Source organism: Schistocerca nitens, chromosome 5, assembly GCF_023898315.1.
Source record: "Schistocerca nitens isolate TAMUIC-IGC-003100 chromosome 5, iqSchNite1.1, whole genome shotgun sequence".
Taxonomy (NCBI): domain Eukaryota; kingdom Metazoa; phylum Arthropoda; class Insecta; order Orthoptera; family Acrididae; genus Schistocerca; species Schistocerca nitens.
Genome location: NC_064618.1, coordinates 341,474,943 through 341,493,826, shown reverse-complemented (window position 1 = coordinate 341,493,826; position 18,884 = coordinate 341,474,943). Strand labels below are relative to the sequence as shown.

Sequence of the window (18,884 nt, the reverse complement as noted above, 5' to 3'; positions counted from 1 at the left end):
ACAGTAGACGCAAAGGTCTGTGTCGCATGTCAAAACATTGTCAGTTTCTCCAAAGTGGTTAGATAACCACCAATATTTATGTTACCACATTTAGAAGACACGAGATATGCAGTTCGAGGCACATGAGGAGACTCTGGATAAAATACACAAGTTCCCTAAAGAACATTTGAAACATAGAATGAACTAAATATATTTTATGTTTGTGATACAAAGTCCAATCCATGTTTGACAGCTTACTCGGTCTAGTCTAGGCTCTGAATATTTGTAAACCAACAAAGAAATCTTGAACATTGCTCGGAGGTTACCAGATGACCATGGCTAGGCAACTCGTGGATAATCATTCTTAAAAATCGGAGGGAACTTGCTGATCTCTTCACTTTATTAGAGTCGCAATTCATCTGGCTCCACAACCGAAATTGCTGGCTTGAAGCCATGCGGCCTCCTAAAAGGCAGCAGAGCGGAAAGATACTGTACTACACCCTCTCTGTTTTCGTACACAGGACCAGTGTAAGGAGTACTGTAGCGACGCTGGCGCCACCTGTCTGAGTTGGCGTCCTCTGCAAGCCTCAATGTTGTTGTTGACGTCTGCCGGGTAGGCAACCCAGCTGATATCGCCGTACCGCGGGACGGCCTAATCCATAGGATACAGTACCTCCATACATACACTGAAGCGCCGAAGAAACTGCTATAGGCATACGTATTCAAATACAGAGATATGTTAACAGGCTGAATACGGCGCTGCGGCCGGCAATACCGAAATAACACAAGTGTCTGGCGCAGTTGTTAGATCGGTTACTCTGCTACAAGGGCAGATTATCAAGATTTAAGTGAGTTTGAACGTCGTGTTATAGTCGGAGCACGAGCGATGCGACACAGCATCTCCGGTGCATCGACTAAGTGGAAACTTTCCCGCACGAACATTTCGCGAGTGTACAATGAATATCAGGAATCCGGTAAAACATCAAATCTCCGACGTCGCTGCGCCCGGAAAAAGATCCTGCAAAAGCGGGACCAACGACGACTGAAGAGAATCGTTCAACGCGACGCTGCAGATTTCAATGCTGGGCCATCAACAAGCCTCAGCATGCGAATCATTCAACTAAACATCATCGATATGGGCTTTCGGTGCCGAAGGCCCACTTGTGTACCCTTGATGAATGCATGACATAAAGCGTTACGCCTCGCCTGGGCCCGTCAACACCGACATTGGACTGTTGATGACTGGAAACGTGTTACCTGGTCGGACGAGTCTTGTTTCAAATTGTATCGAGTGGATGCACGGGTACGGGTATGGAGACAACCTAATGAATCCATGGACCCTGCCTGTCAGCAGGGGACTTTTGAAGGTTGGTGGAGGCTCTCTAATGGTGCGGGGCGTGTGTATTTGGAGTTATGTGGGACCCCTGATACGTCTAGGTACGACTCTGACATATGACACGTACGAGAGCATCCTGTCTGATCACCTGCATCCATTTATGTCTATCGTTCATTCCGACGGACTTGGGCAATTTCGGCAAGACAATGTGACACCTCACACGTCCACAATTGCTACAGAGTGGCTCCAGGAGCACTCTTCTGAGGTTAAAGACTTCCGCTGGCCATCAGACTCCCCAGACATGAGCATATCTCGGATGCCTTGCAACGTGCTGTTCAGAAGAGGTCTCAACCCCTCGTACTCTTACGGATTTCTGGACAGCCCTGCAGGATTCATGGTTTCAGTTCCCTCCAGCACTACTTCAAACGTTAGTCGAGTCCATGGCACGTCGTTTTGCGGCACTTCTGCTTGCTCGCGGGGGTCCTACACGTTATTAGACAGGCGAACCAGACTCTTCAGTATATATAAAAATGTTTGTATGTATATGTATGTATGTTCCACCTCTCCTCCTAAATCAGTGGATCGATTTCATCCAAACATGGTACACGAATCACTTACCGTCTGGAAAAATTACTGTGGTGGTAAGAAATACCTACCAATAAAACGGGTGGAGATTGGGACGAAAAAGCAGTGTAGCCCACGACGTGCGAGTAGCGATACTTTAGTCGCCGCGTATTTGAAATGAGAGCACTCAGTGACTTGCAACATACGTAATTTTAAATCCTCACGAAACTTTTTCTCCCTGACGTCCCCCACAAAATTATGAAAGAAAAAAGTTAATAACTAATTACTTTTTCGCTTTTCATGCAGCAAAAATCGCCGCGTGAAGCACCACTTTTTTGTTTATTACTTCTTTACTACTACCGGCCGGCAGGTGTGGCCGAGCGGTTCTAGGCGCTTCAGTCTGGAACCGCGCGACCGCTACGGTCGCAGGTTCGAATCCTGCCTCTGGCATGGATGTGTGTGATGTCCTTAGGTTAGTTAGGTTTAAGTAGTTCTAAATTCTAGGGGACTGATGACCTCCGCTCTGAAGTCCCATAGTGCTCAGAGCCATTTGAACCATTTTTTTTTTTTACTACTACCGGTACGCGCGACACATTTTGCACACAGTATTTACATATGCCACTGGATGTACCAGTAAAATATATCATTGTAAGACACATAGTTTAGGAGCTATGACGTCATAGACATTAAGCTCGTGAAAATTAATTGCTGGGCGAAATTCAGCTATGACGCTATAAACATTAAGCTCCTGAAAATGTAATTTCTGGGCGAAATTCAGCTATGACGCCATAAACATTAAGCTCCTGAAAATGTAATTGCTGGGCGAAATTGACTAGAGACACAGGTGAAATATGTTTACAAATACGTCAGAAATGTGTTAAATATAGGTGAAATACAAAGAGACGGGGAGGAGCAGATGAACAGAGAGATGGGGAGGAGCAGATGAACAGCGAGAGGTGGAGGAGGAAATGGACAGAGGAAGGGAAGAGGAGCAGATGCGCAAAGAGATAGGAGAGGAGGAATTGGACGAAGTAAGGAAATAGCATGAGATGAACAGGGAGAGGTGGAGGTGGAGGTGGAGAAGGGCAGAGGAGGGGAGGGGGAGGATGAATGATGAGATGGACAGAGAGAGGGGGAAGGAGGAGATAGACTAATAGCAGACTGGAATAAATACATACCTGGGAAACGACGGGTACTTAGTATTAAATATCTAATAACAATAATAATAATGATTTGTTTACGCTGGTAAATAGTACCATGCGTTAACATAATGTCAAGAAACAGCAATTGGAAAGCGTAAGCCGGCCGCTGTGGCTGATCGGTTCTAGGCGCTTCAGTCCGGAACCGCGCTGCTGCTACGGTCGCAGGTTCGAATCCTGCCTCGGGCATGGATGTGTGTGATGTCGTTAGGTTAGTTAGGTGTAAGTAGCTCTAAGTTCTAGGGGACTGATGACCTCAGATGTTAAGTCCCATAGTGCTCAGAGCCATTTCAACCATTTGGAAAGCGTGCTTCCAAAAATTTGGGAAATACACGTATTACACAATTAAGTCCTATAACACCAATAAACTCTCACAATATGGATAAAGTCATAATTTACCCAATATAAAATTTAAGTGTGCACCTACAATAGTTCACTAAGTACTAGAACTTTAGACACTGGTCCGCAAACTACTGGTATTCAAGCATATAAATGAGGTAGATGCTGTTCTTTTTAGTCGTTTCCGCCTACGTTTATGGAGTCAGTTCCTGTTTTTTTCCCCCTCGGTGGAGGTTGTTTCCCTTTCTGTCTTTCCTTACTCAACTTCCTGTGCTTTGCTGATCCTGCCTATGGACTCACGAACCTTGTCGCATTTGTTATTCACAGCGGGTAGGCGAGTCTGTGGATACGAGCCTTACGTGGCTGGAATGTTATCTGTCAGGCCGAAAGCACATCCACTTGAGCAGGCCCCAAGCAGGCACGTAAGTAAGAATGAATAATGAATGGACCACGAGGAAGGTCATGGAAGGATATATGTCCTTCAAAGGTTATTTTCCCCACATTCGTCTGTCACAATTTCCGCACTCTCACACTGTAATTATCGTCTTTACGCAGGCATCCTTCGATTACACCTGAGCGCCTGGCTAGAAAAATTTAAGGCACCAATAAACTTGAGTAATAAACATCTCAGTTCTGTTTACGACGTCGTCAACAAAATACCTTTTAAATCACTATCAATTTCCTATCAAATCACAAGACATTCTGTGTAGCGACAAATCGACAATGGAATAACCTGCCTCATAACTGAAAAGTTACAGACTCTCCACTTTCGAATATAAAGTAATGCCTTATCCCCTGAAATAACAGTGGCTCGGTTTTCACTTCGTACTGAACCAGACCTCTAAATGTAATCTGCCATAATTTACTGCCAAAAGCCTTCAACAAGTTTAAGCCCTCTCTCTTTTTTCCTCTTTTTGCATTATATTTTATAATATATATATCATGTTTTTTAACCTGTTGAGGTAAGTGCCTTAAGCCTTGTTTTACATCGGTCCGAAGTTTACACATGGGAAACATTTGTATTGCCGTTTAGTTAAATAAAGATAATGATTAAAATATTAAAAATGATAGATGTTGAAGTTACTCATTACATACCTTTTGAGATGGTTTTGTTCAGAAAGTTAACTATTTAGTATCGGGTTTCCTTGAAAATAGATATATTTGAGGATATGCCTTCAGGAAAGGGCAATTTCTTATTGGTTATTGTTTGACCATACATTTTTATCATGTTATACCATCAGTAGGAAATCTCTATTTTACTGGTAAAAATAAATAATTTTGGATGAAAATACATGCAGATTACGATTATGTTTATCAGATTCACAAACTGTTTCTGCCAAACGTAAGCGAAAATAATACATTAGTCTGTTTTGTGTGTTACCGGTGGTATATCTAAAAAGCTTGTCATTAGGAAATAATAACTTTTTTTACATTGCTTTACTTTCTGTGAAAGGCAAAACTTAAGCTTAAATTGGGAACCCCGGTCATTGAGATATTTTGTCATTTTTTAAAGATAGGTCGCTCTTCCAGTTTAAAAAAAGGTCTTAATACCGTTGGTGATCTTCAACGAGGGTCATCCACGGACGTTGAAACTATTACGATTCCATTTTGCGCTTCTGTAGCATAATTGAATTATTCTCTCTCGTTTTCTTCTTTCTCTCGGTTAATTCATTTGACGTGCATTATGGAGGAGCAATTTTCTAAACCAAGATTTATACTTTCCGTTGTATCTGTAAATAGCACAAGGCGATTGCCACAATGATTATTTTGGAAAATCAGCGGCTACTTACCTGCTCTGTCGCCAATGATTTCATTATAGACGGGGAATCAAACCCCAATAATCTTCGCCTTTGTCTTCAATATTTCTTCAACACAAGCACACCGGACAAAAAAATTAATTCCGTCGAGAAGGTGTCGTGGCAGTACCGTTTAGTACCGACTCCATCCTTAATAACGAGCTTATCTGGCGAATTAGAGAGTCCAGAGTTCTTCCAGTGTACCATCCCCTGATGAAGTCACTCATTCATGATTAGATCGTTTAGAACCACCATGTTGAGAGGATGTTGATTGCTACGTTTCAACCGGTTCAAAATAAAGCCAGATATCTTCTGTGGAATAAACGTCGGATGTTTTAGAGGGGCCAGCAGAAGTGCAATAGAGCGCCCCAGTTTCCGTCAAACCAGGCAAGAGCCCTGTGAACGCGCTAGTTGCTATCATTGAGGATACTTATCGGGAAAGTGTAAGAAAGGGCCATACGTGGTCAGCGAGAATATTAAAATAATCCTGATCATGTTCACGGTAACCTGAATGAGTTGGACAAGGTCAAGGTAGGTAAAACACTCGCAAAACATCACAGTACCACCTCTGGTTTGAACCAATCCCTCCACACACTGGGAGTTAAACGCTCTTTGTGGCATCGGTTCACTCAACGTCTCGTACACTTTGAAACATAATAGCTGCGAATGGTACACCACTCCTTGTACATTCCATGCTGATATAAGAAGGCTCAGTGATAAGGAGCTGGGCTACAGTTATCAGCAGAGTCATTGCGTCGTTTTGTCGCAACGTTTCTACAAGTTTCCTATTCGTCATCTTCAGGAGAAATCTTGCGTCAACTCGTCGCCACGATTCGCCTGACAACCCGAGAGAATTTCACCGATAAAGTTCGCCAAGACAGCCTGCATTCCCGTTTATGGACTCAGATATCTAGAGTTCAATCCCCTGTCAGTACTACGATTTTTATCTATCCATTATCATTTTTTCGTCTCTGGAAATATTTGTTGATGTGAAACAATTCGGAATTGCAGCATGGAATGGAGCCCACGTTAACCCTTAGGTTCACCTACAATTGACTGACAAGGGGAGTGTCTGACATGTGGATCTCCGACTTTCATCAGGTTTTGCAAGGATGATCTATATTGAAAATAGAGGCACAACTGTTTCGGCTTTTTGCTAGGCACTCCCTAGGTTTTGAAAAAATCGAGGTCAAAGCTGGTGGAAAATAGTAATTTCGATGCTATATACACCGAAACATTGTCTAAAAACAAACATCGATGTTGGATCCAAAGTTAATAATGTTCGAATTACTGACGCTTTCATGTTTCCACGCTGTAGCTAGGATACTCGTGATTCTATGCAAGGTCAGTGGGCGAGTGGTCAAGGCATTAGGCACCAAACTGCTGGTCCGTATTCGGTTATTGGTAATGGCTTTTTTTCATTCGATATTTTTTTCGGTGTATCTGATACTATTCTGATAATCGGAATACTTTTCCTTGCTTTTTTGAAGTAAAACATCGGGAGGTGTGATTAGTATTCAAATGAGTCTATGTAATGAATTGACAGTTATTTTCATCGTGATACATAGTACAAAAACATACCTAGAGTATATTATTGCATAATCCTAACTGATCGTCTCCTCGTAAGCCTTCTCACAAACAGTGAGGCGAAACCTACCATAGAAATAATATTTATCGCACTATGTGCACAAGCTAACGAAATGTCTCCGCTTTGACATGTTACACGGAACATTGCTCGTGGAAAACATATCTGATTCACGTTTCTACTAACAAATCTGTCAGATGTAACTCTGGATGCGTACAAAAGCGTATCTTGAAAGACAGGAGAGGGCAATTGTTTATGGACCAACGCATGAATTTTAATAACATCCGCCCTGTCTTGTAATTCTCAGCTCTGCTGCAATTTCACGTGATTCTTTACCTGTCGGAAAAAATAAACGTCACACAGTTGACAAACGTTACAGGGGTATCACTTTCACCATGCTAGTCGGTTGAGCATTATCATCCAGGAAAACATCTATCGTAGCGCGTTAGCGTGTCATGTATCACTACGAAAATAACTGTCAGTACGTTATTTATACTTTTTTAATTATTAATCACACCTCCCGATGTTTTACTTCGAAAAAGGCAAAGAAAAGTATGCCCATTATCAGAAACAATCAGATACACCGAAGAAACATCGAATGAAGAAAAAAGAGCTGCGACTGATACTCGAACACGGATGAGCAGTTTTGCAGTCTAACGTCTTGACCTCTCGACCACTGTACCGATATACTGTACAAAATATTAAAACGTGCGACGAAAAGTCCGACACAAAATAAAGTAAAATGAAAATAGTAAAAACTCTGTAAATGTGAGTGCAATTAGCTCTCATAACGATAATTTATAATAAAATGAAATAAAAATGGTACAAACAGATTCTGTAAGATAAGTGTATAGTATCTCTATGCTAATAGATTATTCTTTTACTCGCTGACGAAAGAAACTAAAAAGACCAGCGTTATTACTCACTCTCTGTTCTAGTCTCGAAGCTAACGCACGCTACTGCGACCATTGTGCATTGTAAGTCGTAGATTTTAAATAATATATGGTAATTTATGCTGATTGTGTATTTTTTCCTTCGTATGGTTCAAATGGCTCTGAGCACTATGGGACTCAACTGCTGAGGTCATTAGTCCCCTAGAACTTAGAACTAGTTAAACCTAACTAACCTAAGGACATCACACACATCCATGCCCGAGGCAGGATTCGAACCTGCGACCGTAGCAGTCGCGCGGTTCCGGACTGCGCGCCTAGAACCGCTAGACCACCGCGGCCGGCCTCCTTCGTATGTCTAGTGACCGTCATGCAGAAATAAAAATATTATTTGTAAGGTTTGCAGCACGCTGGATAAACGACAAGAACGGTCGAACAATCGACCATTAATGGCAGACATCTTGCGTCTGAAAAATTTCGTTATAAATTTCATTGCGTTCCGTCATCAACGGACGCATTAAAAGACTTGCACCATAATTATTAAGGAAAAGAAAGCGAATATACTATTTTATGTTGTATGAAAGTAAAAACTCAGAACATTCCCCCACTTCTCGGCAAGACGAAGAATATTACGTTAAGAAAAAGGGAAATGCCTTCTTTCAGTACAAGGTTTCTTTTAATTAAATTTCACCACACTAAAGATATCCTGCAACAATTTAGACGGCTGAAGATGTTTTGCCGGCGCAGTGGCCGAGCGGTTCTAGGCTCTTCAGTCTGGAACCGCGCGACGGCTACGGTCGCAGGTTCGAATCCTGCCTCTGGCGTGGATGTGTGTGATGACCTTAGGTTAGTTAGATTTAAGTATTTCTAAGTTCTACGGGACTGTTGACTTCAAATGTTAAGTCTCATAGTGCTCAGAGCCATTTGAACCATTTGAAGGTGTTTTTACTCTGTTTTTTTAAATATTATGTCTGGAGAGAAGCTAGACAGACAGCTCATAAACTAAGATCTTATTTTCCCATGTTTTTAAGGCGCCTCCCATGCATGGTTGAGTACTGTTACGATTTCCAGATGTGTTTGTGGTCTGACTGTACAGCTGTGTCCGGCATGTGTGTGCAGGGCTACTCGTGCGTGGACCTGTTGAACGCGGGCATGCGCGACTCGGGCGTGTACTACCTGCAGATCCGGGGCACCACCTACTGGTTCCTCAAGGTCTACTGCGAGCAGGAGGTGGCCGACGGCGGCTGGACCGTGAGTATCGCCTCGCTCTCTGCCTGCCCGCCCTATAAAATATCGCCTCACTCACCTCCTAATTGTCTTAGCTGGTGACGCGGCGCAAAAAAGCTGTGCTACAGCGGCCTTATGTCCTTACCAAACGAGACGTGTAAATTTTGATCGTATAAATATTAAAAGACGTTTTTGCGTGTTTTCACTGAAATATTATCTCTATCTGAGATGATGACCCTATTTACAAAGCAAAAACGTGTCTGATAGTCGGATATTATGCATTGTGGTCCTGAGTTGTCCGTTTATCCGGGGTTATCCTGTGTCTGAATATTACGACCGCCTAGAGTTAAGATTAAGCTGTAAGCTCAAAAAAAAAAAATTATACATATTTATGGCCGCCAAAGTTCCATTAGCACTATAGAATTGCTGTTAATTCGTGGAAATTGCATGTAACGTAGAAGCAAGAACTGTGCCTCCACATATAATGTATATTTTATAAAGTGGTTTCCTAAAGCGTCAACTAGTGTTAACTACAAAATTACCTGGTAATATTTTACGAGCTCGCCTCCACTGTCGAGGTCACTAGCTCGCAGGTATTCGACCCAGGGTAGCCATTTCGATACCTGATGGCGCTCTGAGTGATAACGTCCAGCCAGCTGGCTGTCCTCGGAGGATTGAAACATCCCTTTATCTCAGAAAGTCATTTTCAAGTTTTTGTCCAGTATATTCCATCAAAATGGATTTCAGTGGGTTCTAAGCACTCGTAAAATCACACAGCGGTAATAAATTGTTGTGTGTTGGCTGCTATTGACAAATAGAGACGTGTCACGAAATATACCTAGAATAATAGTGATATAGCATACCACTTGCAGTGTGAGAACGAACTGGAATATGTGTAGCGACAGCACTGGCGGCATATGTCACTGTACATGGTCCAGTACTTGTATATGGTATGCTAGTGACTTTTCACCTAAATACTCTTGGTTGTTTTTAATTCTGACGTCTGACCAATAGCATATCATACTTCACGACTGATTTTAGGAATGTTTTAGGAAAGGTAAAGGCATGAGAGATGCAATCTAAGAGGAAAAAATGCGGTCAGAAGCCCGTATTAATAAGGAAGTGAGAAAAGGATGCAGTCTTTCGCCACTGCTGTTCAGTCTATATGTTGTAGAATCAATGATGGAAGTAAAAGAAACACTCAGAAGCGGGACTAACATTCAGCTAGAATGGATATCAATGGCGAGTTTCACTGTTGACATTGCTATCCCAAGTGAAACTGAAGAAGAATTATAGGACATATTGAATGTAATTAACAGTCTAACAAGGAGACACTGTGGATTCAGAGGCATCCGAAGAGAGACTATACTAATGAGGAGTAGTAGAAATGAGATAAGTGATAAAACGTAATATCATAATTAGGGACCACGAAATATTCGAAGTGAAGGAATTTTGCTATCTTGGGAGCAAATAACATATGACAGATGAAGCAAGGAGGACACAAAAAGCAGACTGGCACAGGAAAAAAGGCAGTTCCTGGACAAGTGGACTAGTATGAATTATCGATCTTAATCTGCGGGAGAAATTTCTGACTCTGGAGCACAGCATTGTCTGAATAGACTGTTGGAAAACCATAAAAGTGTGGATTACAGAATAGGTATGAGGATTAGATGAAAGAAGAGGACCGAAGCGTTTGAGATTTGGTTTTGTAGAATAATGTTCATAATTAAGTGGACTAATAAGTAATGAGAAGGTTACCTGCATAATCGACGAGGAGGGGAACATGTAGAAAAGATTGGCATTAAGAAGGGACAGTATGATAGGATATCATTTAAGACAAGAAAGAATAATCTCCATGCTACTTGTGGGATCTGTAGAGCGTAAGAATTGTCGGAGGACATAGAGACTGGAATATTTCCAACGAACAATTTGGGACCTAGGTTGCAAGTGCTACTTTTTGATGAAGATACTGACATTGGAGTGGAATTCGTGGCGGTCCGCATCATACCAGTCAGAAGACCGATAACGAAAAAAATGATCGAATGCTTGACCTTGAACGAAAGTGTGGAAATTTTGATGTATTACACACCTAAAACACTTGATAAGCGCTTCGCAGATGAAACTGCGCGATGTTGAAAGCAAAATAAAGGACTGTTTTAATACACAGAATAGCAGCCAGTATGGGTGAATGTTATCATTCGGATAAATTGTTGTGGCTATCATCTCCGTGGTGCGCAGGCGGTAAAGGAAAGATGAGGTTGCGTATTGTGCAGTACTTGGCATCCGCTCTGCACTGTTTTCTGAAACAAAAAGAAAAGAAATGGAGCACAATGCACAGATTTCCTAAATATTTTTGCCGCATTACCGTTTACCAAACTTTCCCTCGATGCTTGAACACAACATAACGGCAACATTAAATATGAAACGCTTTCGTGAAGTTCTTATTTTGATGCTCACCAAGAAAGTGTTTCCCATTTAATTTTACAGTAAGCGTGATCTGTAATGTTAATACAGCGACCATAAGTATACAAGTACATATATCCCTCTGTCGGTGCACTGACGTCCCGAGATAAGAAATGTGGCAGTAGCATTCAGTGTGTGCATCAGAGTATGTTTACGCATTACACATAAAAATTTCATTTCAAATTTCCATACGTAAAATGCCTGTTTCTGTTCACAGTTACAATATCTTTGCAGCTATTGCCTCTAACTCCGCAGTGCGAATGAAGATCCCTGAAAGCTAGCAGCGCTTTTGCCAGCTTTCAAGCGCTAAGTTTGTACGGCTGCCACAACACTGATTGAAGGCCTTTCCTGCCTAACACCGCAGCAACACTGAGACGTTGGCTTGGAAATGTAAACTACACATTCATCTTAGCCAAAAGGCTGAGAGTCTATTAGAATTGTAAACAAATCTGTGTTACCTGATACTGTGGCATTTACCCCCATATCAGCCCTCGTTTTGCGATGTTTTATCGTGAGTTGTGTGAAGGCCCAGGCTGCTGAAAGATAGAGAGCAGGCAAGATCAGTGAGCTACCCCACAAACGACAGATGGACGGAGAGCGTGAGAACGAATCCGAGTCTTGGTGAAGCGTGCATAGAAAGCTGTGATTCACGTGTTAGCATTGGTGCCAAGCACATAACTTTGATTATTTATGTGCACCGTTTAATAATGTTTGTGCAGAGTGCCAACATTGCTGATGACAGTATCCACACTTACGGCTTTCCAGTTTTGATTTCAGTAACTCTTAATTACACCCTGAGAGCTTAGGTAAGGATTTCAGTTAATGTTAAGAATATACAGGGTGTTACAAAAAGGTACGGCCAAACTTTCAGGAAAAATTCCTCACACACAAAGAAAGAAAATATGTTATGTGAACATGTGTCCAGAAACGCTTACTTTCCATGTTAGAGCTCATTTTATTACTTCTCTTCAAATCACATTAATCATGGAATGGAAACACATAGCAACAGAACGTACCAGCGAGACTTCAAACACTTTGTTACAGGAAATGTTCTAAATGTCCTCCGTTAGCGAGGATACATGCATCCACCCTCCGTCGCATGGAATCCCTGATGCGCTGATGCAGCCCTGGAGAATGGCGTATCGTATCACAGCCGTCCACAATACGAGCACAAAGAGTCTCTACATTTGGTACCGGGTTTGTGTAGACAAGAGCTTTCAAATGCCCCCATAAATGAAAGTCAAGAGGGTTGAGGTCAGGAGAGCGTGGAGGCCATGGAATTGGTCCGCCTCTACCAATCCATCGGTCGCCGAATCTGTTGTTGAGAAGCGTACGAACACTTCGACTGAAATGTGCAGGAGCTCCATCGTGCACGAACCACATGTTGTGTCGTACTTGTAAAGGCACATGTTCTAGCAGCACAGGTAGAGTATCCCGTATGAAATCATGATAACGTGCTCCATTGAGCGTAGGTGCAAGAAAATGGGGCCCAATCGAGACATCACCAACAATGCCTGTCCAAACGTTCACAGAAAATCTGTGTTGATGACGTGATTGCACAATTGCGTGTGGATTCTTGTCAGCCCACACATGTTGATTGTAAAAATTTACAATTTGATCACGTTGGAATGAAGCCTCATCCGTAAAGAGAACATTTGCACTGAAATGAGGATTGACACATTGTTGGATGAACCATTCGCAGAAGTGTACCCGTGGAGGCCAATCAGCTGCTGATAGTGCCTGCACACGCTGTACATGGTACGGAAACAACTGGTTCTCCCGTAGCAGTCTCCATACAGTGACGTGGTCAACGTTACCTTGTACAGCAGCAACTTCTCTGACGCTGACATTAGGGTTATCGTCAACTGCACGAAGAATTGCCTCGTCCATTGCAGGTGTCCTCGTCGTTGTAGGTCTTCCCCAGTCGCGAGTCATAGGCTGGAATGTTCCGTGCTCCCTAAGACGCCGATCAATTGCTTCGAAGGTCTTCCTGTCGGGACACCTTCGTTCTGGAAATCTGTCTCAATACACACGTACCGCGCCACGGCTATTGACCCGTGCTAATCCGTACATCAAATGGGCATCTGCCAACTCCGCATTTGTAAACATTTCACTAACTGCAAAACCACGTTCGTGATGAACACTAACCTGTTTATGCTACGTACTGATGTGCTTGATGCTAGTACTGTAGAGCAATGAGTCGCATGTCAACACAAGCACCGAAGTCAACATTACCTTCCTTCAATTGGGCCAACTGGATGTGAATCGAGTAAGTACAGTACGTACTGACGAAACTAAAATGAGCTCTAACATGGAAGTTAAGCGTTTCCGGACACATGTCCACATAACGTCCACATAACATCTTTTCTTTATTTGTGTGTGAGTAATGTTTCCTGAAAGTTTGGCCGTACCTTTTTGTAACACCCTGTATAACTTTGGACTGAACCGACCAATTATGAGCACACCCTGTGAGGGAGGGGGGCAGGGGGATGGGAGCAGGCACGGAACTGTAGGCTAGCTCACTACACAGTCTGCGCCTAGTTTTCTGAGAGACAAAACTTACGTTCGGACGATGTTATGTTACAGATTCATGTTATGACAGTTGTTACATGCAAGTGGTAATTATACTGTACATCGCGATCTTTGATGCAAACCATAATACTACAATGGCTCATAGAAAATGTTCATTATAACATCGTTTCCTGGTTTTGAGACTGAAGTAACGAAAAAGTCACGCGGCATCCCAATATTTTTATAACTTTTATTATCTTCGTTTTGAAATATTCCAAAACGTTATTCCAAAGATTTACTGTTTAACGCTTAAGATCTGTGGCCGACGGAGCGTTTGAGGTGTGGTTTTGTAGGATAATGTTCATAATTAAGTGGACTAATAAGTAATGAGAAGGTTACCTGCATAATCGACGAGGAGGGGAACATGTAGAAAAGATTGGCATGAAGAAGGGACAGTATGATAGGATATCATTTAAGACCCCCCGACGAGTAGGGGAACATATAGAAAAGATTGACATGAAGAAGGGACAGTAAGATAGGATATCATTTAAGACAAGAAAGAATAATCTCCATGCTACTTGCGGGATCTGTAGAGCGTAATAATTGTCGGAGGACATAGAGACTGGAATATTTCCAACAAACAATTTGGGAAGTAGGTTGCAAGTGCTACTTTTAGATGAAGAGACTGACATCATGGTGACAGAGAGACTGCAAAATAAGTTACTGCAAGGCACACTGAGGACCAGATATAGAGTTCACAATTTACTGATGATAATAGGCTAACGTACAATCAGCTTAACAGCTCATGCATCACAGTTGCTAACAAGAATGATAGACATAAGAATGGAAAAGTGAACTGAGATTCATTAGATGACTATCAATTTGATACTTGGAAAGGTAATGTCACCAGAGGTACAGTTCTGACGCTGTGAACGAAGATCAAGAAGGAAGTGCTGGGGTTAAACCGGATGGATTTTTGAATCAGATCACAGCTATTGGAGGACGTACCACTGAAAGTTGGGCAGAGGCAGCACGATGGGGCGCCAGCCCATTTCAGTACTGCTGTGAGGAATCGTCTAAGAGCCAACTTCACCCGACGGGGCCCTGTGGCCTGGTCATCCAGGTCACCTCAAAAAAATGGTTCAAATGGCTGTGGTCATCAGTCCCCTAGAACTTAGAACTACTTAAACCTAACTAACCTAAGGACATCACACACATCCATGCCCGAGGCAGGATTCGAACCTGCGACCGTAGCAGTCGCACGCTTCCGGACTGCGCGCCTAGAACCGCGAGACCACCGCGTCCGGCCAGGTCACCTCAGTTGATGCGTGAAGACGTTGTGGAAACAGAAGAATCACAAGAGAAGGAGGTTTACATGGAAACGGCCTGGATACACAGAAGAATACCTTGTCGCTAGAATTGCCATAGCTGATGGTAAGGCTGCGGAAATACGAGAAATCTTCGAACAGACACGACAGTCAATGGTCCGACGATGTAATGCGTGCATACAGGCCAATGGTCACGAATCCTACTTACAGTACACAATTTTCTGCTTCTGTAGATATTACAGAATACTCGTCTGAACAGAAATCGTTACCTTTTTTCCATTTCGCTTCGCTAGCCGCTATATCTAGACTGAGCCTTTGCGTTTCCCTTATCAGATTTTATATCTTCCCTACCACATTCAGACTTGTGACATTCAACTATCCAACTCATAGAATTTTAAAGTTTAGTTAGTTATTCAGTCTTTTTCTCGTGGTCACCTGCCATATAGCAGACTCTTCTCAGCTGAATGAGACTAATCCAGAATATTTTGCCAGTTTAGAGAGCATCACCGATCTTTTTCAGTTACAGGTCACATGTCCTACTGATACACAACAAGTCTTAATGCAGTCGTTTCCACTGCAATCTGCATTCTCAAGACGTTGACCATTTCTGATTCTTCGGTCTTTTAAGGGTAGTTTCCCACTCCACGGGCGAAAGGGTGCCGTGAAACTCTGCTCTCTGACTAGGCGGTTGACAGAAAGAGGGTGACTTCTTATGTCGAAAGTCCTCGGCCCCCTTTGCTGATGATGTTCATTCAGAATTTGAGCAGCCGCTAGGATTGACCTCTGGTTCCAGGACTTCTTGATTATAAGACAAAGGCGCTCTCCCTAGAATATTACCGACTATGTCGTATTAAAATATGTTTTTGTAGAGCTGAAACACACAGACTAAAATTGACGCTAGTGTGGATGCATAGTCAATGGGATCTCATACTTTGCAGACGACTGTGCTCCATAAAGAAGGAAAGTTCGAATCGAAGTATGAAACAGGCACCGCCCTTGCGATGTGGTGAGGCACACCCAAGAGAAGCCGCAACATATGGCATAGAGGATAACAGGTGGTCGACGACAGATGGCTTGTGCTGGGCAAGGTTGAGCACCGGCGGCTGCAAGACGGGCGCTTCAAGTTCCTGGGCCGTGAGAAGCGGGAGAAACGGATCGTGCGATTTATGTGACGCTAACTGCCACTGGCATACTAACATTCCCAACAGTGCCCGGTAACAGGCATTTAAATCGGCAGCTGCCGTGGCTCAAGGTTTGGGGCAAACCCATAGAGTAGCTGCGACCATATTCCCTCACCGTAGAGCTGTCATGGGAAACTACGTCACACTCAGAGATTTGCACGGATGCAGATATCCGCAAATACATCCATGGATATCCAAAGTAATAGTGATTTTGTGGATAAAAGCCAGTTTCGTTGTGAATATCCAAAACAGTTATTACTTTGTAGACGGGGTCAATTACTCGATTTTCCTCAATTCAACTTTACAGACGGCCGATAGTAACGATTATTACCGTTTAAGTCGTTATTACAATCCGAAATGTACGGATTACCACTATATTGTATTGAATGTGCAGTATTCTGGGACTGACAGATACGTTGTTCACATCTAATAGGGCGTACGATTGAGAAATTTTCCGCACAATTACGTATACGTTCAGCTTCCGTCGTGCAAACAGCTGTTTTACATCTGGATTCTTCCCGTTTCGTTTACATTATCAGGGGCCACTTATTTAATTACCGAAAGGTGCCACAAAGCGGCACTAAAGCTGTTCTAGGACTCTCCATACAGTTATACCTTCAGTTCATCATTTGAGCCCTGTTTGTGTATCACATACGACTTAAACAAGGTTCGTTATAAAATTAGTGATGCCACCAAAATTTCTCGAACATATTTACAAGTACACGATGAAGAGCTTACTACATTGAGAAGCGTACACAAAAACATGATTTAACACTATTATTAATTAACGTAAGGTGACCGTATTCTTAGAAATCGAAGGTGGAACCAGTTTTATTACTGTTCATTGCTCGGAATGGAATATTACTCGGTAACTGTTATACATCATTTGAGCTTACAACCAAATGAATAGTAGCCACCAAAAGGTAATATAACAAACATAACTTAAAACATTAGCACATTCATAGTTGTTGTATAATTACTAGTATAATACACTTTGTCTTGAAAAGATAGTCAACAGGACACAATAGATTTGGCCATTGCGTAGTTGGTGACAGTCTAACCGAAGTGAACAATGAACCTATTTCCCGCTCTATATGTTCTGCAATACCCACGCCAACGAAACAAACATGGAGGCATTAGGGTTACCGCTAAGAAAATCCAGCTCAGTAACACCAACCTCAGCGCAAGTATTATTGAAGGTCTCGAACGTGAACGCATTATCAAGCAGGTCGTGAACGTATTTCATAATACGGCGCGACATTGTATGTTAGTTGAGGGATACAAAATTAACATAAAGCATACTTTTATAATGACATAAATATTAGTAAGTTATACTGCAAATTGAAACCTAACATAAACGAGAATTTGATTTGATTTGATTTCTTAAAACAAGAACATTTAGGCGTCAAGCAGACGAGGACAAGGGGACTAGGCTCCAGAAATCGGAACCGTTCTGGCCGAATCAGGACAACTGGTCACATTAACTAACGATATTTGGTTAACGAAATCTATGGTTAACCGTTAACAATATGCAAGAGGTCTCGACAATTTGTAACAAGAATTAATTTGACTTCCAAATGTAATGGAAATATCCTGTTGAAACTTTCACAAATCCGTTTCAGGCAAGACAGAAAGTTGTATCTTAAGAAATGTACTGAGAATGTGACAGATTTTCTGTATTAATAAGTGGTCAGGACCGGACTCCACATTCTTAACCAGTGGAATGTTAATTTAAAGGTTGGATTTCAGCAGCGTACCCATGGGGTATAAGCAGTTTACGATAATTTAATATGTATAGATACAAATGCGGATAAAAAGACTTGATCATGCAGATAAGGGATTTGCTGCTGCGGTTGGAGTGTCCCGTGCGTATGTTTAATTTTTAACTCTTATAATAGTAAATACAATATTGCTTGAGGGTTGTGTTTAGAAAAACCTCTTCCTTCATGTTGCAGTACAGTCAATAACCATCAGTATTGTCCTAAATTCATCTGCAAGAATTATTCAGCAGATCCGTGTGATTGAGTCCTGCTGCCGCGTGAGGATAAGTACACCTAGGCTACCGCAGCTGTAGCGGTTGTCTTTGGATTATTATTTGGCGTTCCTTTACATCAGATAAACATATTGGAAGCTCAAGTGCTGAATCGAAAATCCAATCGTTTTTGCTTTAAATAAGAGCAATCCCTGGAGCAGCCATAATTCATATCGCTCAGTAGTTCATCGCGACCCGTAGGAGGAATGATGAAAGATAAAGTTCTAAAATAAGCTTTGTGGCATGGACTAGCACCAGCAATACAATGTCTTGGTCGACAGGGCTAGGAATCATACACACAGTTATAAAATTTCTTGAGAAAAGAAATTTATTTCTTAATAATCAATTTAATAAATTCAAGCACAGCTGAAATGCATACTACAAGGGGCAGATGCGGACAGTATTTTTCTTATCCGCGCTGACTCTGAAGGAGAGAGTCTTATTTGTTACTTGT

At 42.2% G+C, this 18,884-nt stretch overlaps 1 protein-coding gene across 1 annotated transcript in view; it reads left to right on the top strand.

Annotated features, from left to right (window-relative positions):
* The window catches only part of LOC126259571 (uncharacterized), a 585,582-nt gene that overhangs the window by 550,279 nt on the left and 16,419 nt on the right, over window positions 1-18,884 (top strand). Inside the window, exon 6 of the mRNA XM_049956478.1 lies at window positions 8,808-8,939. Within this exon, the coding sequence (XP_049812435.1) occupies window positions 8,808-8,939 (132 nt within the window). The remainder of the gene's footprint in view (window positions 1-8,807; window positions 8,940-18,884) is intronic.